The 25,979-nt window shown below is 38.8% G+C and overlaps 1 protein-coding gene across 1 annotated transcript in view; it reads left to right on the top strand.

Annotated features, from left to right (window-relative positions):
* The window catches only part of NDUFA9 (NADH:ubiquinone oxidoreductase subunit A9), a 35,554-nt gene extending 14,775 nt beyond the window's left edge, over positions 1-20,779 (top strand). The window contains exons 6-11 of the mRNA XM_036455718.2: positions 3,508-3,610; positions 8,173-8,240; positions 9,847-9,923; positions 15,380-15,475; positions 17,735-17,801; positions 20,475-20,779. Of these exons, the coding sequence (XP_036311611.1) occupies positions 3,508-3,610; positions 8,173-8,240; positions 9,847-9,923; positions 15,380-15,475; positions 17,735-17,801; positions 20,475-20,645 (582 nt within the window). The 3' untranslated portion in view covers positions 20,646-20,779. The remainder of the gene's footprint in view (positions 1-3,507; positions 3,611-8,172; positions 8,241-9,846; positions 9,924-15,379; positions 15,476-17,734; positions 17,802-20,474) is intronic.
* Positions 20,780-25,979: the final 5,200 nt, after the last annotated feature.

Genomic DNA, 25,979 nt, shown 5'->3' with positions numbered 1-25,979 from the left:
TGATTCCCGAATGAGTCATACCTGTGTCACCTATCAAGGTTACAGGATCATCTTGTTTTCTCAAACCCCTTGTATAGTTATGACCTCGTGCAACATCTGAAGGGGTGATTGAAGACTGAGAATGATCAGAGGTCCTTGACAGTGGCTTCAACTTTTTGACCCACTGCATTCCTTTATTGAACAAAGTGTTTATAAAGTGTTTATATGTGCTACATTGTATTAGACATTGTAGATATAGGAGTAAATAAAACAAACATGGTCTTAGCCCATATCTAGTTTCTAGTCCATTGAGGAAAATAATTCTTGATATACCGGGTATTACAGAATAGCTGTAGGAGCCTATAATGGAGGGGAGAGAGTGCTTTTAATTACGAGCATCAGAAAATTCAGCACAAACTATCTTAACAAAAAGTAACTTATAGGTCCACATATCTGAAAAAGCTAGCAGTAGCCGTGGTTCTTGAGGGATTCAGCATTCTCTGCGATTCTGTGTGTGTGTGTGTGTGTGTGTGTGTGTGTGTGTGTGTGTTTCATACTCACAAAACTGTCTGAGAGTACCGTAGGCTTCATATTTTCATTACTATACTAGAGAGAAAGTTCACATTGCCTGCCTCTGCCCTGACATCTATAGAATCATCTGCATTCATGATTGTTTGGAAGTGACAGGGCAGGAGAAGTTAGTGGTGAGAAAGAGGGAAGAGTCAAAAATGTCCAGCTCTTTGGCTTAAATCACTGGGTGGACAGCGGTGCTATTGTATAAGATGAGAAATATTTGAGACTCAGCTTTAGGGCATTGGTACTTGACCTTAGCTACACATTAGAATGACTGAAGGAGCTTTGAAAAATCCTGATGCCCAAGCCACACTGAGACCAATTCAAATAGAATCTATTGGAATACAGTTTGGCATCAGTATTTTTAAACTCTCCCTAGGTAATTTCAGTGTGCAGCAAAGATTGAAAAATACAATTTATGGATAGTGGAAGAAGATGATTCAGTTTTGGACGTGGGTAGCATTTTAGATGTGTGTCAATCGTCCAGGTAATGGGGATGAGTGGAATTTATGATCCTGCAGCTCAGAAGAGAGGTCTGGATTTGAGGTATAAATTATGGAGTCACCAGCCTTTTTTGATAATTGAAACAGTTGGAGGGGATAAGATGGCCTAGTGTGGAAACATGGATTGAGAAGAGAACTTTGCACTGGGCCCAGAGAAATACCAGTGAATAGTGGTCTGGTAGATGAGGACTACCAAAACAAACAAAGGACTGAGAGTGAACGTGATCAGGTAGGACGGACGCCAGTAGATGTGAGGTTATGAAAGCCAAGGGAAGAGAGTGTTGCAAGGAGGGAGTAGTTACTTATGAGTGCTACTGAGAAGCCAAGTAAGTGAGAACTCGAGAGTAACCTTGGATCTACTGATATAGAGGTCATCGGTCAGTGATCTTAACCTAGAATCATTTGAGTGCAAACATTGGGGCAGAATAAAGGTGATTGAGAAGTTAGTAGGAGCTGAGGCATTGGGACAGTAAGGGCAAGTAGTGTTTTAGGTGATTTGTTAAAAGGATGGAATAGGGGACAGAAGGACAGGAAGCTGGAGTATCACATGAAGTTGGAAAATTATTTTTCTTTTAAGGTAGAAGATCTTTGTTTAAAAGACATTGTTGAAATGTTGGTGGGATGGTGCTCATAAAGAGACTTGAGACTGAAGATGTAGGAGAGAAAATAGGGCAGGTTCCTGAGAAAGTTAAAGGAGGTGAGCTGCAAAGCATTGGTGGTGGCATTGCTCCTCTGATGTGGTAAGAAGGAAGGAGAAAATGTTGGTTCATGCACCTGAGTTTATAGATTAAGTGCTGAGAACTGAGGTGATTTTTTTCCTGCAGTATATCTTCTCGTTGCATTAACAGATAATGCTATTTACTGAAAGGGAGAGGAAAATATAAGAGAAATTTGAAGAGAATAGAAAATGTTTGAAATTGTCATTTGGGAGAGTCAAGTAATAATAAGTTTTCTTATGTGAGAAATGTTAAGGTCCCAGTTAAAACTGGTGAATTTACAGTCATGTGTCAGAGTTACATTCTGAGAAATGCATTGTCATGCCATTTTGTCTTATGAACATTGTAGAGTGCACCTATACAAACCTAGATGGTATAGCCTATTGCTCTCAAGGCTATAAGCCTGTACAGCATATTATTGTACAAACAACATAAGATTAAATCAAGAACAAGTGAAAATATAATTAGAAAGAGTACACATTAAAATAACAATAAGTATAGTATAGTAAATATATAAACAAGTAACAGTTGTTTGTTATTATCAAGTATTATGGACTGTACATAATGGTATATACTATTTTATATAACTGGCAGTGCAGTAGGTTTGTTTACATCAGCATCACCACAAATGTAATGTGTTGCACTAAGTTGTTAAGATGGCTACTTCATCTCTAGATTATGGAAATTTTTTTTTTCTTAGCTCCATTGTAATCTTATGGGTTCACCATAGTGTATGTAGTCTGTTGCTGACCAAAATGCTATATGCGCATGACCATATAATAATACCAAGTTGTGATTTTTATTTAATTTCTTCCAATTCTGAAGGCAGAGGAGTTCATGGCTCAGAGAAGGAGAATGATGGGGTTCTCCCAGGATTGGTATTTTGCCTAGTGGGTAGATAAAATGACAAGGCATTTTACAGTATTGGTAAGAGAGTGATTGAAAAGTTGGACTGTGGAATCTTATCAGAGACAAAAGATGTTTAGAGGGGTTGATATAGAGAAAAGCAAAATCAGTGGACTGGAGTTCCTGAAAAGGTTGAGAAACAGATTATGTCAGGAATAGATAAGCAAGAACAAGCAGGCTGGAAGTTGTTCTCTGAGAGGAAGGTGTCTTCATTTAGTTTCAGAAGAAGGGCACTTCTAGTTGTTGATATGGTCTGTGTCCTGACCGAGTTGAAAGTGCAAAGTGGACTGAAGAGGTGATTGTTGGAGTTGAGAAGCTCAAGAAACAGAGATCCAAGTCCACTTGGGCATTGATGTCACCCACAGTGGTGGTGTAGGTGGAAAGAAAATTGGGGTGGAGAGGAAGGTTGATATCTGCATTGAACAAGAGGCCTTGTCTAGGAGGTGAGTAGATGACAACAAGTGAGGACAGGAAGATTAAGGACCTACCCGATCAACCACACAGCTCTTTCTCTGGCAGGATTATAAGTTGTTGACACAAACCGGAGAATGTGTAATTAGAAGGAAAAATGGAGGCTAGGAAAATTCTACTCTGATTTTCTCCTCTGTGTAAGCTTCCCTAAAATAAGTATGAGAAGAAACCCAACAAAAGCTATAAGAGACAGGGACTTTTTTAATGTGTGATTTAAAAACTTTATGTGTAATTGAGATTGATGAACAGTATCTTAATCGGGAGGAATATATGACCTTTGAAATATAAGTAGTGTCCCAATAGTGAAAAAATGGATGCTTTTTTCACTCATTTCAGAACTGTTTGTTTGGTTCCTTTAGGCTGTTGGAGAGAAAGAAGTGAGAGATGCGTTTCCAGAAGCCACTATCATAAAGCCATCAGACCTCTTTGGACGAGAAGATAGATTCCTCAATTATTTTGCAAGTGTGTATTCTTTCTTAACTAGGGGCTCAGTGCACAAATTTGTGCACCTTGAAAGGAACTTTGGGCCACAAGGCTGCAGTGGGTATAGAGACGGGTCTTGGCCCATCTTCCCTGTCACTACTTGGCCCCTCCTGCCACGTTCCCCCAGTCCTCTGTCTGCTGGTCCCCTGTCTGCTGGCAGCCCTGCTCTTGCCACTGCTGCTCACACTTGCTGAGCAGGGGGAGGTGGAGAAGCCCTAAGGGGCAATTAGGGCAGGCAACTTCTGCTCACACCTGCTGACAGAGCCGAGCAATCTGGACCTACGCAGGGCGCTGGCAGCGGGTGCAAGTGGGGCCCTAGCCAGCAGTGGGTGGTGGCTGCCGTCCTTGATCACTCCTCAGGAGCAGGGGTAGGTGGAGAAGCCCTGAGGGGCAGTTAGGTTGGCACCTGGTGCCAGCAGCAGGTGTTAGCAGCAGCTCTGGTGCTGGCATCGGGTGCAGGCAGGGCTGGCTCTAGCAGTAGGTGTGAGTGCCGGGCAGGACCACAGTGTGCGGGAGCAAAGAATTTTTAGTAACCACCAGAGGCTCATCCCGATGATAGTGACCAGCTCCCCACCTTGGTCTGGCGCCCTCACTCACTTGCTCCACCATCCCACCTGCTGTCAACACCCGCCATGTTCCGCACACACCTCCTTATAGTCAGCACATGTCATAGTGACATGTTGTTCAGCTGTTCTGCTGTTCGGTCTATTTGCATATTAGGGTTTTATAGATAGATAGATAGATAGATAGATAGATAGATAGATAGATAGATGGATGGTAGAAAACGGGAGACTGGTTAACTAAATTTAAGCACAAGTTAACAAAGTTCTCTCACTTGACAGACTAAGATTATGTTGATTGGTTGATCTCTCCTCCTTTTCCCCACCTTTCCCTATTTTCCCTCTGAGGTTTGGCAGTCTGATCGATGCTTCTCTGTCTCTGGGTCTGTCCCTGTTCATCAGTTTATGTTGTTCATTATATTCCACAAATGAGTGAGATCATGTGATATTTATCTTTCTCTGACTGGCTTATTTCAATTAGCATAATGCTCTCCATGCTGTTGCAAATGGTAAGAATTCCTGTTTTACTGCAGTGTAGTATTTCATTTGTATAGATGTATGTACCACAGTTTTTTAATCCACTTACCTGCTGATGGGCACTTAGGCTGTTTCCAAATCTTAGCTATGGTAAATTATTGCACTATGAACATAGATATGAGTGCCTATATCCTTTCTGATTGGTGTTTCTAGTTTCTTGGGATATATTCCTAGAAGTGGGATCACTGAGTCAAATGGGAGTTCCATTTTTAGTTTTTTGAGGAAACTCCATACTGTTCTCCACAATGGCTGCACCAGTTTGCATTCCCACCAGCAGTGCAAAAGAATTCCTTTTTCTCCGCATCCTTGCCAGCACTTGTCATTTGTTGATTTGTTGATGATAGCCATTCTGACAGGTATGAGATGATACTGCATTGTTGTTTTAATTTGCAACTCTGGGATAATTAGTGACTTTGAGCATGTTTTCATATGTCTCTTGGCCTTTTGTCCTCCTTGGAAAAGTGTCTATTTAGGTCTTTTGCCCATTTTTTTGATTGGATTGTTTATCTTCCTTTTGTTAAGTTGTATGAATTGCCTGTAAATGTTGGAGATTAAACCCTTATCTGAAATAGCATTGGCAAATATGTTCTCCCATGCAATGGGCTTTCTTGTTGTTTTGTTGATGGTTTCTTTTCCTGTGCACTGGGCCTCTAGTATGAAGATAAATATCTTTGATTAGAAAAAGCTTTTTATTTTGATGTAGTCCCATTTGTTTATTTTCTCTTTAGTTTCCATTGCCCAAGGAGCAGTATCTAGGAAGGAGTTCCTTCGGCATATGTCTGAGATTTCACTGCCTGTGTATTCCTTTAGTATTTTCATGGTTTCCTGTCTTTATGTTTAAGTCCTGTATCCATTTTTAGTTTATTTTTGTGTATGGTATAAGTTGGTGGTCTAGTTTTATTTTATTTTATTTTTTTGCATGTATCTGTCCAATTTTTTCAGCCCCATTTATTGAAGAGACTGTTTTAACTCCATTGTATGTTCATGCCTCCTTTATCAAATAGTAATTGGGCATAGTGGTTTGGGTCTATTTCTGGTTTCTCTATTCTATTCCATTGATCTATATGTCTGTTCTTGTGCCAGTACCAGGCTGTTTTAAGAACAGTGGCTTTGTAATATAGCTTGAAATGTGGTATTGAGATCCCACCTACTTTGTTCTTCTTTCTCAGGATTGCTGCCCGGTGTCTTTTTTATTACAGATTAATTTTTGGAAAGTTCGTTGTAGGTCTGTGAAATATGCCATTGGTATTTTAATGGGGATTACCTTGAATCTGTAGGTTGTTTTGGGTGGTATGGACATTTTGATGATGTTGATTCTACTGATTCATGAACATGGTATGTTCTTCCATCTGTTTCTATCTTCCTCTATCTATTTTTTCAGTGTCCTGTAGTTTTTCGTGTATAGATCTTTTACCTCCTTAGTTAAGTTTATTCCTAGGTATCTTAATTTTTTTGGTGCAATGGTAAATGGGATTGCTTTTTTAGTCTCTCTTTGTATAAGTTCACTATTGGTGTAAAGAAATGCCATAAATTTCTTGGCATTAGTTTTGTATCCTGCTACATTGCCAAATTCATTTATTAAGTCTAATAATTTTTTTGATGGAGTCTTTAGGGTTTTCTATGTACAATATCATGTCATCTACAAATAAGGTCAGTTTTACTTCTTCTTTTCCAATTTGGATGCCTTTTATAAATTCTTTTTGTCTGATTGCAATGGCTAGTACTTCCAGTACTATGTTGAACAGGAGTGTTGAGAGTAGGCATTTGTATTGTTCCTAGGGGAAATGGTTTTAGTTTTTGTTCATTGAGTATGATGTTGGCTGTGGGTTTTTCATATATGGCTTTTGTTATGTTGAGGTATAATCCTTGTATTCCCACCTTGCTGAGAATTGTTATCAAGAAGGGGTGTTGGATTTTGTCAAATGCTTTTTCTGTGTCAATTGAAATAATTATGTGATTTTTATCTTTATTTGTTTATGTGAGGTATCACATTTATTGATTTGCGGATATTGTACCATCCTTGCATCCCCAGGATAAATTCTACTTGGTCATGGTGTATGATCTTTTTGATATATTGCTGGATCCAATTTGCTAGAATTTTGTTGAGGATTTTGGCATTTTTGTTCATGAGGGATATTGGCCCATAATTCTCTTTCATTGTGTTGTTTTTATCTGACTTTGGTATTAGGGTGATGCTGGCTTCATAGAATGAACTTGGAAGTGTTCCTTCCTCTTGAATTTTTTGGAATAGTCCCAGGAGGATAGGTCTTAGTTCTTCCTTGAATGTTTGGTATAACTCCTAGGGCACTATGGATATTTTAATAGTATTGTTTTCCAATTCACAAACATGGGATGTCTTTTCATTTGTGTCTTTAAATATTTTTGGTAATGTTTCATAGTTTTCATTGTGTAGGGCTTTAGCCAACATGGTTAAGCTTTTCCTATGTATTTTAATTCTTTTTCTGATGCTCTTATAAATAATTTATACTTTAAATTTTTTTTTGAAAAGCTCTTTTTACCTGTACATTTAATCCATTTGGGATTTGATTTGTTTTAGATTATGATGAGATGTGAACCATTTCTTTTTTTCCACAATTAGTATTGTCTCAGCACCATACATTAAATAATATTTCCATTTTCCATGTATTTGTGATACTGCATTTTTTATATATAATACTAAATTTCTTTTTTTTTTAACTTTACCTGAGGATATATTTTTATTGACTGTAGAGTTGGTGGAGGGAGGGAGAAACAGAGAGAGAGAGAGAGAGAGAGAGAGAGAGAGAGACAGACAGACAGACAGACATCAGTGTGAGAAAGAAACATTAATAGGTTGTCTCCCGTATGCACCCTGACTAGGGAATAAACCCACAACCTTTTTTGGTAGATGGGGAAAATGGGCCAACCAACTGAGCCACCCATCCAGGGCCTAAATTCCCATTCTTAACAGCATCTTTTTCTGGGTTATGTACGTTATATCACTGATCTGTTGATAGTTATGTCCTCCTTAAAATGGGGTGCAATTTTGTTTTCGAATCCAGTCTTAGGAGTGGTCATACATTTAGCAGTATAGAGTAGAAGACAAGTAGCCAAGCCATTTGACCTGTTTCCCTTTCTCTCAGTGTCCTTAAATCCAGGATGGGCAAAAGTAGGTTTACAGTTGTGAGTATGAAAAATAATATACTAACAAATAATACAAGGATAAACTCTGTGTTTCACCTACTCACAACTGTAATCCTACCTTTGCCTCACCCTGTATTTGGCCTTTTTACTTTCTGTATCTGTTGTCTGAAAAGAAAAGATCTGCTCATTCATTTCCTCAGATTCACCTACATTTATTTCATTATTTCTGTTATGCAAAATGATTATGCTAACATGGAATACCTGGAGGTGATGAGTTTTTAACAGCTTAGGCGTTCTAAGAATAGTTCTTTCTTCTGCCAGATATGCGCTGTTTTGGTGGTGTACCTCTTGTGTCCTTGGGCAAGAAGACAGTGAAACAACCAGTATTTGTAAGTACTGTGGATGAAGGGTGATCAGTTTTCTGATTTTATCCTAATCCTAAAACACTTGTCATTTTCTTATTTGTCAATTTGAATCAACTGGGTTGCCTTTCAGTTTACCCAAGAGTGACATGAATTCTCTATGTCTTATTCGTTCATTGAAGGAAAATGTATTGATCCCTTAATGTACTAGACACACTGTACATGTCATGGCAGATATAGATTAATTATATATACATTTGCTATCCTCAAGTTGGTCTCCATCAGACGCATATTAGCAAAGCAATGATAATGCAGTGTGATCAATGCCATGACTGGGAGAGAGATTTATAGGGTTATGTGAGAGGGATACCTAATCTAGCTAGACTTGATGGTCAGGAACAACCTCCCAGAGGAAATGACATATCAGATGAGACCTTAAAAATGATTAACAGTAAATCAGATGAAGAGTTTTGGGAAGGGTATCCTATGCAGAGGGAACAGTATGTACAAGATCCCAGAGGTGAGAGAGCATGTTGGATTCCATATTATATTGAACTAGGGTTTCTCAACTGTGGCACTATTGACATTTTTGGCCAGATAACCAGTTCTTTGTTGTAGGAGCTATTGTAGCTGTATTCCTGGCTTCTGGCCACCAGATGGCAGTAACATCCCTTACCAACTCCCCAGTTGTGACAATTAAAACTGTCTCTAGGCATTTGCCAAATGTCTCTTGTGTGTCAAAGTCACCCCAGGTTGAAAACCATAGATTTGAAACTATATAAAATTAATTATTTTTGAAAGTCAAAGTGGTAGAATTATAGGCCAGCCCATGTGGTTTAGCCTAATAATTTGAGATAGTTTAGTAACAGAATTAGGAGCTTGGAGTTGTGGTGGGCAAAGGCACATCAGGAAGGCATGACAGCCATCTATCTATCTATCTATCTATCTATCTATCTATCTATCTATCTATCTATATAAGTCTAAGTGATCAAACTATCCAATGACGGGTCAACTGGTCGCTATGATGCTCCCTGACAACCAGGGGGCAGAAAATCAAAGCAGGAGCTGTCTTCTGGTGGTCAGTGCGCTCCCACAGTAGGAGTGCTGCTTAACTGACCAACAGATGCCAGACACTGGGCTCACAATTGGCAAGCGCAGCTGCAGTGGCATGAGCCTCTCCTACCTCCATGAGAGCACTACCGAGTGGTAGCAAGCACAGTGGGGCTAGGATGAGCGGGATGTCAGACTGACTGCCGATTTTGACCCAATCCCCACAGGCCTGGATGAGGGACCCTACTAGAGCACAAATCCGTGCACTGGGCCTCTAGTATGAAGATAAATATCTTTGATTAGAAAAAGTATTTTAAAACTTCCAATGTAGAGATGGTTTGAGCTCTTAAGAAGTCTGTTCTACAATAAGTTTCTGAAAACAGACAAGCCATTATTTTAATTTTTTCATGGGTTTGTCTTTGTGTGTGTGATTGATGTGGCCTTCTTTCCTTCGTCCCTCTTTCCATCCCTCCTTTTCTCCTTTCCTGTCTCCCTTCTTTTTCTTTTCTCTTTCTTGAATCTCTCTATTTCCTTCCTTCTCTTTGTAAACAATCATCTAAACATGTGTTATAATTTCTTATAGGTTGTAGATGTATCCAAAGGAATTGTGAATGCAGTTAAGGAGCCAGATGCCAAAGGGAAAACTTTTGCCTTTGTTGGGTAGGTGGTTAGAGTTTGACTTTAAAATTGTGTTACCTGTTAAAATGAAGTACCAATTGATTTACAGCAATAATTTCTAAACATGTCACTCACTAACAGATTTATTCATTGCATTTTTATAATTTCTTTCTTCTATGTATTTATTCCAGAAACCTACTCTCTTAGTCCTTAGACCAGTGTGTCTCAAAGAGTTGTCCAAAGGCCATCATTATCAGAATCTTCTGAATGCTTATATTAAATCAGAATATGAAGGAACCTGGGAATCTGCTTTATAATAAGTGATTTTTCTGTCACCAAAGGCTGAGAACCACCCTAGAGAATTATATATACATAGTCCCATGACCACCACAGATGGTTTTGTATCACTTCAGTTTTTAATATATAAAAGGATATTACTATAAATGCTAAAACACAGAATACTTTTAGGGGATAAGTACAGTTACAAAATCAAAATAATTTTGCTAGAGTATCTTAATGCCCCCAAAGGTAGAAAATGGCTAGCTAAGGATACAGTTGCTAACACTGTGCAAGACTGATCTTTTGTTATATGCTCTCTTTGTTGAAATTTGTTCTCCAGAAAAATGAGACACAGTTAAATTGACTTTCCTGAAATTGTTAAATTATGACATAGATAGGTTTAGAACCTTTATACTGAATTGACTAAGACTTAATCTGTCAAGTTCAAAAGTATCAGATCCATCTAATAATTGGCTCAGAACCCCATCGTTCTGTGAAGGAAACTAGTGGTGCCTGATGTTTTGTGACATGTGGGGATCTGATTCAACAATGAAAGGATAGCCTAATTCCTAAGAAATATTTGATTTTACAAAAAAGACACTTTTCTCTCTCAACCAGATGCATAGTATTTATTTTCAGGATATTGAATTCATACATTTTTAGGTTTCCTTATTATAAGTTCAGTTAAAAAAATTTTTTTGGTGCCTAAAAAGACTATAGTGTGTTTCCATGTCAACCAGCTGCTGCAAGATGTATGTCTCTCTTTGAGTTCCCAGTTTGGTACATTAGCATGCAGATATATGACCTAGAAAAATCACTTACAAAATGTGTTTAGCACAGGTTTTGTAAAACACAAGATTCAAACACCTCACAATTTAGTTAAGAGGTACTTAGACCAGGATGCTAAGGAACAGATGAACAGAAATGGCTTTACAAACTTTGTTTGCTTCCTGCTCAGTGGGGATGGTTCTGGGATAAGTTAGCCATTTTCTTTGGCTTTGCCCAGCCACTTAAGTCTCTTTGCTAGGCTATGGTAAGTCATACTTGTTTGGCACAGTGATGGGTCAAGTAATGCTAGACTTGGCAGTGTAGGTATTTTCCCTTATGAAATTATAAAAGTATATCTATATTTCTCTTTTGCCTCTTCAGTTCCAGGGGAAAAGTTTGCTTGTTTTCTTGACACTTTGAGATTAAGGTAGAAGCATAAGGCCTGAATTTTGCTTCTAGTTTTTTCATAGTTACTAATTATATGATATTGGCCCATTCTGCTTATTGTTCATTTAATAACTACCTATGGTCTCACACACACACTCCTGTGAGAACTAATAAGTTCAGCAAGATCATAAGGTTCAAGATCAGCAAGTAAAAAGTAATTTTCCTGTTAGCATCTGAACAATATAAAATAAAATTAAGAAAATAGTTTTATTCAAAATAGCATAAAAAAGAATAAAATACTTGAGTATAAATTTAACAAGAGAAGTAGAGACCTATACACTGAAAATTACAAAACATTGCTAAGGGAAATTAAGGAAGACCTAAATAAATGGAAAGACATCTCATTTTTATGGATTAGAATAGTTAATATTGTTAAAATGGCAATTTCCTTAAAACTAATCTATATTTTCAACTTAATCTTATCAAAATTCCAGCAGGCTTTTTTTTTTGCAGATATTGACAAATTGATTATAAATCTACATGGAAATGCAAAAGAAGCACAGTAGCTGAAACCATTTTGACAAAGAATTGTAAGGTTGTAGTAGTTAAGCTTCTTAATTTCAAAACTTACTATAAAGCTGTAATTATCAAGTGTGGTACTGCCATAAAAATAGACATATAGGTCAGTGAAACAGACTTGATAGTCCAGAAATAAACCTTATTGGTGGTGTCTTTTTGACAAAGTTGCCATAACAATTCAAAGGGGAAAAGATAATCTTTTTAACAAATGGTACGGGTATATCCAAATGCAAAAAGATGAACATTGGCCCTTACCTCACACCATACATGAAAAAATCAACTCAAAATATATCAGAAACCTAAATATAAGTGTTGAAACTTTTGGAAGATTAATAAAAAATCTTCTAGACCTTGGGTTAGGCAAAGAGTTTTTTATATATGACAAAAGCATACACCATAAAAGAAAAAATGGATAAACTGGACTTGATCAAAATTAAAAACATTTGTATTCCAAAGACACTGTTAAGAAAATGATAAACAGACAAGTGAAGAGATCATCACTGAAAGGATGGGGTGGATCAGAGAGGTGTATAGAAAGTCTGTCACAGAAGAGATGGAAATACTACCTAGGAGAACAGAAAAAGGGCACTCCTAGGAGAGAATAGGATTGCAAAGCAGAAGAACTAAGTCTTCCATTTGAAGGTAGTGATCAAAAATCAAAGGTGAAGTCCATTCACCCAGTTGTACTTTCTCTACAACTCTGTCTTGCTGGTGGTTTAGGCGCTGAGAAGGTGAATATTTGGGTTAACCAGAGTATGGGTTTTGCTACATTGGTATAGTGGAGAGGAGGCTGGAGGACAAGATTTTGCTGAGGATATTTGCAAAGGAATGACCATGAAATCTAAGCTGGGAAGGACACAGGCTACAGTGTACCTTTGTCTGTGAGCAGAGGCATTTAAATCAGTCTTCAAATCACTGTTAATGGAACACAAAGTGCTTTAGAAGAGCTGAAAAGGAAGGATATTACGTATTAGTTTGTCCATGGGTCCAGCATTGCTTGGCATCATAAAGATTACAGGTTGTTCTTTGGCACAGCATATATTATAAGCCCTGCAGTGATCTTCACATCCTTCTGTATTAGAAAAAAGCTATTTAAGGGCTTTGTCTCCTAGCTGACATTTTCTGTCTTTTTATTTGTTTTGCTTTTGGGTGAAAATATCAGAATGATGAGGTTCTTACTAATAAATTCCTTTCATTTCACTGAGTTAACACAGCCTTTGTTATGCAAAAGGGATTAGGAAAGTGGGTGAAGAGATATTAAAATGTATTAGAAGCAACAATAATTACTAAAGCGAGGTTTTACTGGTTCAGAACTATTCAGATTAGGAGAATGGAATATAAAGGTTCAGAAACAGTCTTAAGTATATGTAAGAATATGGTATGTGATAAAGACAACATTTAAAAATATGGGGGAAGGTTAGATAATTCAGTAAATGGTGTTATATCTTTACCTTATAATAATACAAAAACATATTGCTAAAGATACTGATGTTATGGATTTAAAAATAACTTTATTGGTACAAGTACCGTATTTTTCGGACCATAAGACGCTCCGGACCATAAGATGCACCAGTTTTTAGAGAAGGGAAATGAAGAAAAAAAGATTCTGAAACAAATAGTGTCCTAAAATATTTTATGTGCATTAAAACCCAACATCACAGTCATAAACACATGTAATCAACCCTGTAAAGTAAACAGCAGCATTTAGAACCATTTTAGAACCGGGCAAGCACACAGAGACCACACAGAGCCGGGCAAGTAAAAAAACTTTTTTTTTAAAGTATATGTGTAGGCTATATTTGGACCATAAGATGCAGGGACTTTCCCCCCCCCCACTTCTGGGGGGAAAAAAGTGCGTCTTATGGTCCGAAAAATACGGTATTAGTAAAGATATATGGAAAGTTATGTCACTGATGACTGGAGAAGGATTTTCTAAATATAAAGCCAAACCATAAAATAAAAGAAATCAGTAGTGTTAAGTGAAATGTTTAGACTTTTATATGCCACAAAACACTTAAACATTAAAATGTGAAGAATAAACAATAAAAGATATTTCCAACTTTATTATTAAAATATAAAGAACTTTTAACAGATCATTCTTGTAGATAGGGACCCCAGGAGGAAAAAAAGGAAGTGTAAGTGGTCAAAAATATATAAAGAAAAAAATTAATCTTTGGTATTAAAATAATAATAATTAAAACTTTGAGGTACCTTTTTTTTTTTACCTGTCAGATTGACAAAATTTTATTTTATTATTTTCTTAATATATTTTATTGATTTTTTTACAGAGAGGAAGGGAAAGAGATAGCTAGAAACGTCGATGAGAGAGAAACATCGACCAGCTGCCTCTTGCACACCCCCTACTGGAGATGTGCCCACAACCAATGTACATGCCCTTGACTGGAATCAAATCTGTGACCTTTCAGTCTGCAGACCGATGCTCTACCACTGAGCCAAACCAGTTTCTGCAATTTTGTTTATTTTTATATGACTAAATTCACTTTTGGTGAGGAGGACTACTAGCATTTTATGTAAATATAACCTTTTCAGAAGGCAGTTGGGATATATTCAATAAAAGCCTTAAAATCTCAAAGTATACTTTTTAGCTAGTTCTACTTCTAGAATGTATTATCCTATATAATAATCCTGTATAATAAAAGGCTAATATGCAAATAGATCAAACAGCAGAACAACTGATCGCTATGTCCTGCACTGACCACCAGGGGGCAGACACTCAATGCAGGAGCTGCCCCCTGATGGTCAGTGTGCTCCCACAGGAGGAGCACCGCTCAGCCAGAAGCTGAGCTCAAGGCTGACCAGCACAGCGGTGACGGCAGGAGCCTTTCCCACTTCCATGGCAATGCTAAGGATGTCCAACTGATGGCTTAAGCCCACTCTTTGGGCCTAAGCCATCAGTCAGACATCCCCTGAGGGCTCCCAGACTGCAAGAGGGTTCAGGCTCAGTTGAGGGACCCTATCCCTTGACTGCATGAATTTCATGCACTGGGCCTCTAGTAAACACATAATTATGGATGAGTACAGATATTTAGAATGTTTATTAAAGCATTATTTTATAAAAGAAAAATATTTTAATAGTTTAAACATCCAAAAATTGGGAATTGGTAAAATAGTTATAATTACTATACATGCAGTATGTGCAAGTATTAAACATGCATTAGAATATTTAATGACATTGACAGATGATTGTGATTTAATGTTAAATGAAAAAGACTTTACAGAATAAGATGAACTGTAATCTTATATTTATAAAAACACCAATGTATATGTAAGGAGATGAAAAGGATATATTTTAAATGTATTAATATTGTCTTTGGTGGGATTATGATGATTTTCCTTTGTGCTAATCTATATTTATCATAGTGCATATGTGTTCATTTGTTATAGGAAAAATGTTATTTTGTTAAATTAAAAAGGTGAATTTGTAGGTGCAAATAATTTGAATAATTGCATTTTGTTTTTCATAGGCCCAATCGATACCTACTTTTTGACCTGGTGCAGTATATCTATGCTATGGCTCACAGACCCTTTCTCCCATACCCTTTGCCACGTTTTGCCTATCAGTAAGTAAAGCACTTTTTTTTGTGCCTTCTAAAATAGAGCTAACTAGATACATTTGTTCATAATGCTCTCTCACTTAGGGTTATAGGGAGTATATCCTTTATAGTGAAGTCTCAGAATCTCTAACTACAATGTTGTCCTGATATCTTGATGTTAGTCTAGGAAAGAACCAAAGACATCTAAGAAAGGGAAATACAGATTAGTATGGATGAGAAAAGGATGTGTTGATGGGTTAAATATGCAGTTCTTCAAATTCTCCAATTAAAAATCACTGAGTTTTAATGTGGAAAAGTATCTTGGCAGGTTGGATAAAAGAGAGATCAGATTTCTCTGTTTCATATCACTTACCCAGAATTGGCAGAGGGACTCCTCTTTATTAAACCATTCTGGTCGTACAATTGGGGAAAGGAGCTAGGTTGGTTTAGACTTGGCCTATGGTTGCCTTGTCTTATTTCCCTGCTTCTTGGTTCACTTCTTCCATTTATAGGTTTAGAAGCTCAGAATTATGTCACATACATTCACATTCAGTTTGCCAGATTTTTTTTATAAACAGCATGGCAGTTTACTCCTTCATTTGTTTGTTCATCTGCCTGCTGTGTCATAGGCAGTGCACTAGGCACTTGTGATGTTACAGTAACATCTGATACCCCACACTAGGTATCAGAACAGTAGTCAATTAGAATGTAGTGTGATGATAATACCTATAGAGAGTCTTCTATTTTCAGGCTGTCTTTACTTCCTCCTCATTTAATACTTATAATGATTCTGAAGTAGGTAGGGAAGAGTGTATAGTGTTGAGTGAAAGAGGGAGGCTAGGACAGAGTTTGAGGAATACCTACATTTAAAAAACCAGCAGAATAACTTTGTCACAGAGGCTAAAAAAGTATAATAAGAATGCTTAAGTGAAATATATAGAGTTTGGAAGCCTAAATACCCAAAGAATAGTGATGTTTTGACTTTCTGTCTTTATTGAAAAAATTGAAAATTTTTTTCAATTATAGTTTACATGCAGTATTAGTTTTGGAAAAGGAGTGTTTTAAGGATAGAATGAATGCATGAATGAATGAATGAATGTTTTTTGTAGGGGAGCATTGGCCTGGCTGGTGTGGCTCCGTTAGTTGGGTGTTGTCCTCTGCACTGAAGGGTCATTGGTTTAATCCTCAGTCAGGGCACATGCCCTGATTGCGGGTTCCATCCCCATTTGGGGTGTGGCAGGAGGTAGCTAATCAATGTTATGCTCTCACATTGATGTTTTTTTCTCTCCCCCTCCCCTTCCTATCTCTATAAAAATAAATTTAAAAATATATAATAATTAAAAAAAACCAAAAAAAAACGAAGGGGGAGTATTGCTATTTGTTCACATCTCTATCTCTAACACCTAGACCAGTGCTTGGCACACAGTAGGTCTTGTTAATATTTGCACACTACACAACTTGCCCTACATGCTAATGGAAGCATATTTGAATAACTGAGGCTTAAATTAGATTGAATTTCAGACTTCTGAATGTTGGATCATTTTGTTTGTTTTGTTGGTGATAGTAGCTTTTTTTTTTTTTTTTTTTTTTTTTTACTTTTTAAGATTAGTTGTCTCTTTGGTAGAGAATAAGGAGTTACAGGTTTACATTTCTGGGTTAACTTGAAAGAAAAGGTAACCTCACAGAGAGTTGTGCCAGGATGTTGGTTTTTTTCTTTCTTTTAATTTCTACATTTTCATTGATTTCAGAAAGGAAGGGAGAGGGAGGGAGATAGAAACAACAATAATGAGAGAGAATCATTGATCCGCTGCCTGCTGTATACCCTACACTAAAGATCGAGCCCACAACCTGGGCATGTAACCTGACTAGGAGTTGAACGAAGAACCTTCTGGTTCATAAGTTGGTACTCAACAACTGAGCCATGCCAACTGGGTGATTTTTTCCCTTTATTTAAAAAAAATATTTTTATTGATTTTAGAGAGAGGGGGAGCACGATAGAAACATTAGTGCTGAGAGAGAATCATTGATCGACTGCCTCCTGCACACACCCATACTGGGGATTGAGCCGGCAACCCCAACTTGTGCCCTTGACCGGAATTGAACCCAGGACCTTTCAATTTGCAGGCCGACACTTTATCCACTGAGCCTAACCGGCTGGAGCTGGGAGGTTTTCTTTAAAGAAAAATGCCTCTAGAGCAGTCTCTCTTCCTGTGGTTCTTGTAAACTAGCTTAAATATTGGGCATAGAGACATTTACCTCATGTGCTGTGTTTATTCCTTTGTCTAGATTGATAGCACGAGTCTTTGAAATCAGTCCATTTGACCCCTGGACAACGAGGGATAAAGTGGAGCGGGTGAGTATAAGTGTGTTGAACATCTGCATGGTTAGATGCTGGGCAGAGAGCTGCATAGATGGGTAAGTTAGAAAAAGATGAGAGATTTATATGATTTGAAGAGGAACCCAATTATAGAAGCTGGCGGTGAGAAATGATTCCCACTCTCTGCTTGCTCCAGGGTGTGGTTCCTCTGTTACTTTTTCTCTGATGCTGTTAGTTTTCCTTTCTCTGTTGGCTCATTTCCCTCAGCATACAAACATGCCATAAAAGCTCCATTCTTTTTTAAAAGACAAAACCCTCCCTTCCCACCCTGTTGGTTTGTGCCATTACATCAAAACTCAGAAGGGCTCACTGTGCCTGCTGTTGACGGTTTCTTACTTCATTCTTTCTTTTAACACACTTCACTCAGGCTTTTATTCCCATTTTCCCCCTAAAATTGTTTTTTTTCCCAAGGGTGTCTATGATCTCCTTTCTGCCAAATCCATAGTGAGTTTTTTGACATCATCTTGCTGCATCCATGAGGTGCTCTCTCCTTGCAACCTTGAATTTCCGTCTCTTTTCTGGCCAGTTCTACATTCTCTTGGATTTTCTCCTCTTGTTGGGACATGCTTTTCGGTCTGCCTTCTTGGGTCATTCTCTTCCTGATCTCTAAATGTTCAGGGACTCAAGGGCTCTCTCCTCAGCCTTTTGCCATCTTTGCTTATCCTCTAAATGACCCTCACCTAGCTCCAGCTGCTGTCTGTAACTCATTACTGCAGTTCTATCTCCAGCCCTGAATAGCTCCCCAACCCAGCAACGGGTGCTTACCAATTTAGATAATACTATAGTCATTTGAAATAGAAGATGTCCAAAAATAGAATTGCAAACCTGCCTCTGTCATCACAATGAGCAATATCACTATTAGCTCTGTTTGTCAAGTCAAAAATGTAGGATTTTTCTTTCCCATCCAATCTAGATCTAAATCAGTTCTCTCTCATAGAACTTCTGCAGTGCTGGGAATGTTTTATGATCTACAGTGTCTAAGATGTAATCACTAGCAACATGTCACTATTGAACACTTGACATGTGGCTTGTGTGACTTTGAATTTTATTTAATTTTAGTTAACTTAAATTTGATTAGTGGCTATCTTATCTGAAAGCACAGCTCTACACCATTAGCAAGTATGATTCTGGCAACCCTCAAATATGCGCCAGATCTTACAACTTCTCTTTCTATCTTTTTATCCAGCTTGTTATGAAAATGTTTATAATAGTATTTAAATTTTTTAACTTATAGAAAGGTAAAGGAAATAATTGTATCTCCTCTACCCACTTTAATCCAAATGGATAGAGTTTTCTTTCTTACTGCCTTGAGCGGTCTCCTGCTGTGTCTCTGGTTCCTCTGCAGTGTGTTGGACTCCAGAGCTCTCTCTCTTCCCAGCCTGCTGTCTCCCATTCTAGTCTGACTCATTGATCATTCACCCACTGCCTATAAAAGTTTATAGGGAGGACACAAAATAAAATAATAATAATATTTGAAGACCTATTGGCCTTTTATCAATAAGAAATAGCCAGGTTGTCCTTTGAATGGTACCTGAAAGCTAAAATATAGAGAAGATGAAAAAATAGTCCTTGGAGAAAAAATGTGAACGGACAGCCGATAGGGTAGAAAGCTAAGACCATTTCAAGGTGTCCTGTATATTCATCAAAAATTGGGCAAGAGAACTAATTATCAGAATGTATCTTGCACTATTGTGCCTCTCATTTGTAAATGAAGAAGTATTATTACAGTAGGCTTAATGGGTTTTAGATTTGGTTTGGAGGTTGCTTTACAGCACTGGTAAAAGAATTGCAGGCTTGGTCAGGTGGGAGGATGAAGGATCTTTTTAAGTCTTATAGTTCATTTTCCTTCTTTACAAACAAGATGGGTTTGGATTTTTAGATCTGAGCATTAGTCAACCAGGTTAAATATAGCTGGAGTACAAAGGTTAATATATTATCTCTCTCTTTTTTTTTTTTTTTTTTAAATATATTTTATTGATTTTTACAGAGAGGAAGGAAGAGGGATAGAGAGCTAGAAACGTCAATGAGAGAGAAACATCGACCAGCTGCCTCTTGCACACCCCCTACTGGGGATGTGCCCGCAGCCAAGGTACATGCCCTTGACCGCAATCGAACCCGGAACCTTTCAGTTGGCAGGCCGATGCTCTATCCACTGAGCCAAACCGGTTTTGGCTATATTATCTCTTAATGAGCAAGCACAAATACTGGTTATTTCTGTAATTCAGCAGTTAAAACTGAAATAAAAAGCCTGTGCTCAGAGCATGGACACACAGGCTTTAAATCCTATATTTTACTTAAAACCTATAAAGCCACCTCTGACAAATTTGACAACCTATGACTCTCACTTTAGATTTATTTCTGTTTAAATCTGTAGAATGACTCCCTTAGAGCCTGTGTTCTGTGCTTGTGGATAGTGCTAGGGACCTTTGAGCTGCTATTTGGTGAACTTGCCCTTTTTTCCTTAAACCCTTTTCCTGTGGTCAAGTTTTAGAGAGTGCCAGGAATCAAGCACTGCCACATATCCTTTGAAAACAGTGAAGTATCAGCCTGAGTAATGGGTCTCAGCTGGAGGGTTGAGTGCTTTCTGGATAGCCTGTGGCGTTCTCAGACAGCAGTCAGTGTTCTCTGTGGTTCTTTGTTTGTTCAAAGGTTCACATCACCGACATGACATTGCCTCACTTGCCTGGCTTGGAAGACCTTGGTATTCAGGCCACTCCCCTGGAACTGAAGGCCATCGAGGTGCTGCGGCGTCATCGCACGTACCGCTGGCTGTCTTCTGAAATGGATGAGGTGAAGCCAGCCAAGACTGTCAACTTTTAATGGCCCCTGAGCTGCCCTGGGTTTTTGGCGTCATTTGGGTCACCTGGCTAGTGACCAGCCCACTTTCATCAGAGAATCCTGTAAACAGTGAATAAGATAACTCCTATTAAAACATCTGAGGCTATATTCTGCAACAGCTTTTCCTTTCTTGATTTATGAAATGAGAAATTTAGCCACTTAGTGTTTAAGCATAATTTTTGTTTAAAAATATATATTTACAATAATAATGACATGTATCATTTATCCTCTGTAATGCTGAAGGATTTGAATTTGACTGTGTCAAGCTACTTCTATAACAAGGACCCCCTTTTAATGTCAAAACATTATGACAACCACAAGTGATAGAGGATTGTCTTTTACTATCTATTAATTGAGAAAATATATAATGTTACATAACTAATTTGAGATTATTTTTCAAATTTTATCTTAATGACATCTATATATATTTTAAAAATAGCACATATAAAACATTGTAGACAGATTTTTAAACTGTATGTAGTAATTCCATAGTCCTCTGCTCAGACCTAAACTACCTGAAGTCTGTCCTCCTGCTGTCAGGACAGCAGATGATTTCAGATACATGGATATAGAAAGGTTCTCTCCATGTGAAGGAGGTGCCAGTCTCTCTGCAGTGATGACTAATGCACGGGAATTTGGACTTTTGTGTAAGTTGATATTGCAGCCTAGATCCAGATGAACCGTTGGTTTTGTGACAGCAAATTCCTCAGTACAGTATAAATAAAAACTTTCATAATTTGGGGTAAAGCCAACACACCACCATCTTAGGTAACCCACTGCTAGGTGACCCAAGGTTAGGCACTGCTTTCCTCCACAATTCAGCCCTTTGATATGTAGGATGGTAATGTTAGTGAAAAAAAATCCTGTTCGGTTATACGAACACCCATCTCATTTTTAGAATAAGGAATGTGGATGATGAAGGTGAGTTTTCTTTATACTAATACACACACACACACACACACACACACAAAACCCGAGTAGGTGTGCTGACCAGGAATTGAACCATGACCATCTGGTTCATAGGTCCATGCTCCACCACTGAGCAACACTGGCCAGGCTGAAGGTGAGTTTTCTGTCTTCCATTCTCTGCATATTATAGAATCTGTAGTCCCAAAATGGGGGAAAAAAGTGTAATATTAAGAGTGGTCCGTGTACCAGCAAACATCAACATTGCCTGGGAGCCTGTTAGAAATACTGAGAACCAGGCCCTATCTACTTCAGACCTCTTGAATTAGTGTCTGCATTTTATTTTATTTTATTTCATTTTTATATTTTATTATTATATTTTATTATTTATTTTATTTTATTATTTATTTTATTTTATTTTAATCCTCACCCGAGGATATGGTTGTTTGTTTGTTTTTAATGATTTAAGAGAGAGAGGCAGGGAGAGAGAGAAACATCAGTTGATTGCCTTCTGTTCATGCATGGAGATCAAACCAGCAACCCAGGTATATGTCTTGACTAGGAATCAAACCTGCATGGCACGATGTTCCAACCAGCTGGCCAGGCAGAGTGCATTTTGGATAGGTCCTTGGGAGATTTGTATGCACATGGTGTGAAAAGCCCTGATGTACAGAGATGCTGCATTAGAGTAGAGCGATTCCTGTTATTCAGGTTGCTGAGCCCTATCACAGACCTACTGAATCAGAATCTCTAGAGCACATGTGTCAAACACAAGGCCCGCGGGCCAAATCCGTCCCGCCAAGCCTTGCAATGTGGCCCGCACCGCGCTGTCATCACTGCACTCCGCTGCGTTTCCATCACAATGACAGTTTATGACTGTTCAGTAAACCATTCGGCCCGCGATTTAGGCTGGATTTTAGATTTTGGCCCCTTCTCTGATTGAGTTCGACACCGCTACTCTAGAGAAAGGGACTAGAAACTTTGTTTTTATTTTCATGCACACTAATATTTGAGAATCAGTGTTCTAGGGAAAAGTGCCCAGCTTCAGCTTCACTTTTTTTCTTCAGTTAAATTTATCTCTTGTTATTGCCCCTGATGTTCCTGCTTGCCATAAGCTAGCCAGTAGGCACACAAATGAGTGGATTTGACTTGAAAATAATAATTCTGTAACGCACAGCATCTCACCATATCTGCATATTCATGGTGTTTCCACATCAACTTATAACTCATGATGCTATATACTTGCTTTCCCTAAAACCAGGATAGTTTTTCTTTCTTGTCACATCCAGTGCCCCTGTTTATCTGGCCACTCTGTGTGTGGGTGTGTGTGTTGTGTGTGTGTGTGTGTGTGTGTGTGTGTGTGTGTGGTGTAGAGGCCCGTTGCAGGAATTCATGCATGGGTGGGGTCCGGCCAGCCTGGCCAAGGGGAGGGGACATGGGCCGTTGGCCAGCCTGCCTGTTGGTTGAACTGATCAAGGGGACAATTTGCATGTTAGACTTTTATTATATGGCATATACACTGAGTGGCCAGATTATTATGCATTCAGAGATTATAATAATTTGGCCACTCAGTGTATTTTGTAATGCATCCTTTATTCTGATATGAAAGGCATAACTGCTATAACTTAGCTAACATGAAATCAAAATATAATCTATATAATAAAACCCTAATATGCAAATCGATTAAACAGCAGAACTACTAGTTGCTATGACATGCACTGACTGCCAGGGGGCAGATGCTCAATGCAGGAGCTGCCCCTGGTGGTCAGTGCACCCCCACAGGGAGAGTGCCACTTAGCCAGAAGCCAGATGCACAGCTGACTAGTGCAGAGGCAGTGGCAGGAGCCTCTCCCACCTCTGCTGCAGACAGGTGGTAAAGAACGAGGTGTCCTGGACTGTGAAAGGGATGTCTGACTGTCTAAGCCGGCAGGTGGACATCCCTCAAGGGGTTCTGGACTGCAAAAGGGTGCAGGCTGGGTTGAGGGACACCCACACACACACAGTGCATGAATTTCATGCACTGGGCCTCTAGTACATAATAAAAAACAATACTTCAGTGTATTGGTGTGTGAGCACAACCACATGGAAGCCATAATAAAGTCAGCTGCTTGCATCCAGGTGGGCAGTGAAAATAGGCACAAATTACACTGGTCTCATAGGAGGAAGGAGTTATATTGATTACTTAAATACTGTGAACACCATGGTAGCTTCTGAATTAGTAAACAGCTTTTTTATTGAAGTATAATTCACAAAACAGTATATTAGTTTCATGTGTACAGCATAGTGATTCAACATTTGTATGCACTGCAATATGATCACTGCAGTAAGACAGTTACCATCTGTCACTATGCAACGTTGGTACAATATTATTGACTATTTTTCCATATTGTATCTTACATCCCCATGACTTACTTATTTTATAACTAGAGGCCTGATGCACAAAATTTGTGCAAGCCCCGCAACCACAGCGGCTGCCTCAGCCCCTTCTGCCATGGTTACTCTGCCTTGGCCCCTGCCCACCACAGCGGCCACTTCTACTTCGGCCCTGCCACCATTGCTTCATCCAGAAGGATGTCTGCTTAAATTAGCATATTACACTTTTATTATATTACTAGAGGCTAGGAGGGTGGTGTCCCTCAGCTCCGCCTGCACCCTCTCCAATCTGGGACTCCTTGAGGGATGTTTAATTGCCCGTTGGGATTGTGTCTAAATGGGCAGTCGGATATCCCTCTCACAATCTAGGACTGCTTGCTCCCAACTGCTTGCCTGCCTGCCTTCCTGATTGCCCCTAATCGCTTCTGCCTGCCAGCCTGATCACCCCCTAGGCACTCCCATGCCAGCCTGATTAATGTCTAACTGCTCCCCTGCCAGCCTGTTTGCCCCCAACTTTCTTCCTCTGCCGGCCTAGTCACCCCTAACTGCCCTCCTTGCAGACCTGGTCCCTTTCAATTGCCCTCCCTTGAAGGCCTGGTGCCTCCCAACTGCCCTCCCCTGCTGGCCATCTTGTGGTGGCCATCTTGTATCCACATAGGGGCAGGATCTTTGACCATATGGGGGCAGCCATCTTGTGTGTTGGAGTGATGGTCAATCTGCATATTACTCGTGTGAATCAGTGCATTTTATTTTTTTATAATAAGTCTTTATTGTTCAGATTATTACAAGTGTTCCTCCCCCTCCCCCCCAATAGCTCCCCTCCACCTGATTCCCAACCCCATCCCATGCCCTTACCCCCGCCATTGTCTTCATCCATAGGTGTAAGATTTTTGACCAATCTCTTCCCGCACCCCTCAGACCCCCCTTCCCCCGGAGAATTGTTAGTCCAATCCCTTTCTATGTCCCTGATTCTATTGTATTCACCAGTCCATTTTGTTCTTCAGATTTCTTATTCACTTGATTTTTAGATTCACTTGTTGGTAGGTATGTATTTGATGCCTTTTTGTTGTTCATAATTTTTTACCCTTACCTTTTTCTTCTTTTTCCTCTTCTTAAAGAATACCCTTCATTATTTCATGTAATCCTGGTTTGTTGTTGATAAACTCTAACTTTTTCTTTTCTGTGAAGCTCTTTATCTGACCTTCAATTCTGAATGATAGCTTTGCTGGGTAGAGTAATCTTGGTTATAGGTTCTTATTGTTCATCATTTTGAATATTTCTTGCCATTCCCATCTGGCCTGCATAGTTTCTGTTGAGAAATCAGCTGACAGTTGTATGGGTATTCCTTTGTAGATAACTAGCTGTTTTTCTCTTGCTGCTTGTAAGATTTTCTCTTTGTCTTTTGCTCTTTTCATTTTAATTATGATGTGTCTTGAAGTGGTCCTCTTTGGATTCCTCTTGTTTGGGGTTCTGTACACTTCCTGAACTTGTAGGTCTATTTCTTTCACCAGGTAGGGAAAGTTTTCTGTCATTATTTCTTCCAAAAGGCCTTCAATATCCTGCTTGCTCTCTTCTTCTGGCACCCCAAAAATCTGGATGTTGGTACACTTTAAGCCGTCCCGGAGGCTCCTTACACTATCCTCACACTTTTAGACTCTTCTTTCTTTTTTCCTCTCTGGTTGGGTGATTTTTGCTTCCTTGTATTTCAAATATTTGGTTTGATTCCTGGGGCACATTGATCTATAGTTGAGTTTCTGTATATTCTTTATTTCAGACTGTGTATGCTTAATTTCTGACTGGTCCTTTTCCATATTTTTGGTATTCTCACTAAGGTCTTTGAAGGTCTCACAAAGCTTCTTGGAGGTCTCATCATATTTCCCAAAGGTTTTTAGAAGATTCTTGAGTAACCTTATAAATGTGATTCTGAATTCTGTGTCGTCCAGTAGTTTACTTTCCTCCATCTCTTCCATTCGTGACATGCTTCTGTGTCTCCTCATTTTGGCTGCCTCCCTGTGTTGATGGAGTGGCTTTGTGTGG

The sequence above is a fragment of the Pipistrellus kuhlii genome, unplaced genomic scaffold (assembly GCF_014108245.1).
Source record: "Pipistrellus kuhlii isolate mPipKuh1 unplaced genomic scaffold, mPipKuh1.p scaffold_m20_p_3, whole genome shotgun sequence".
NCBI classification, from domain to species: Eukaryota; Metazoa; Chordata; class Mammalia; order Chiroptera; family Vespertilionidae; genus Pipistrellus; species Pipistrellus kuhlii.
Note: the sequence above shows the minus strand (reverse complement) of the source record. Positions and strands in the feature narration are given on the sequence as shown.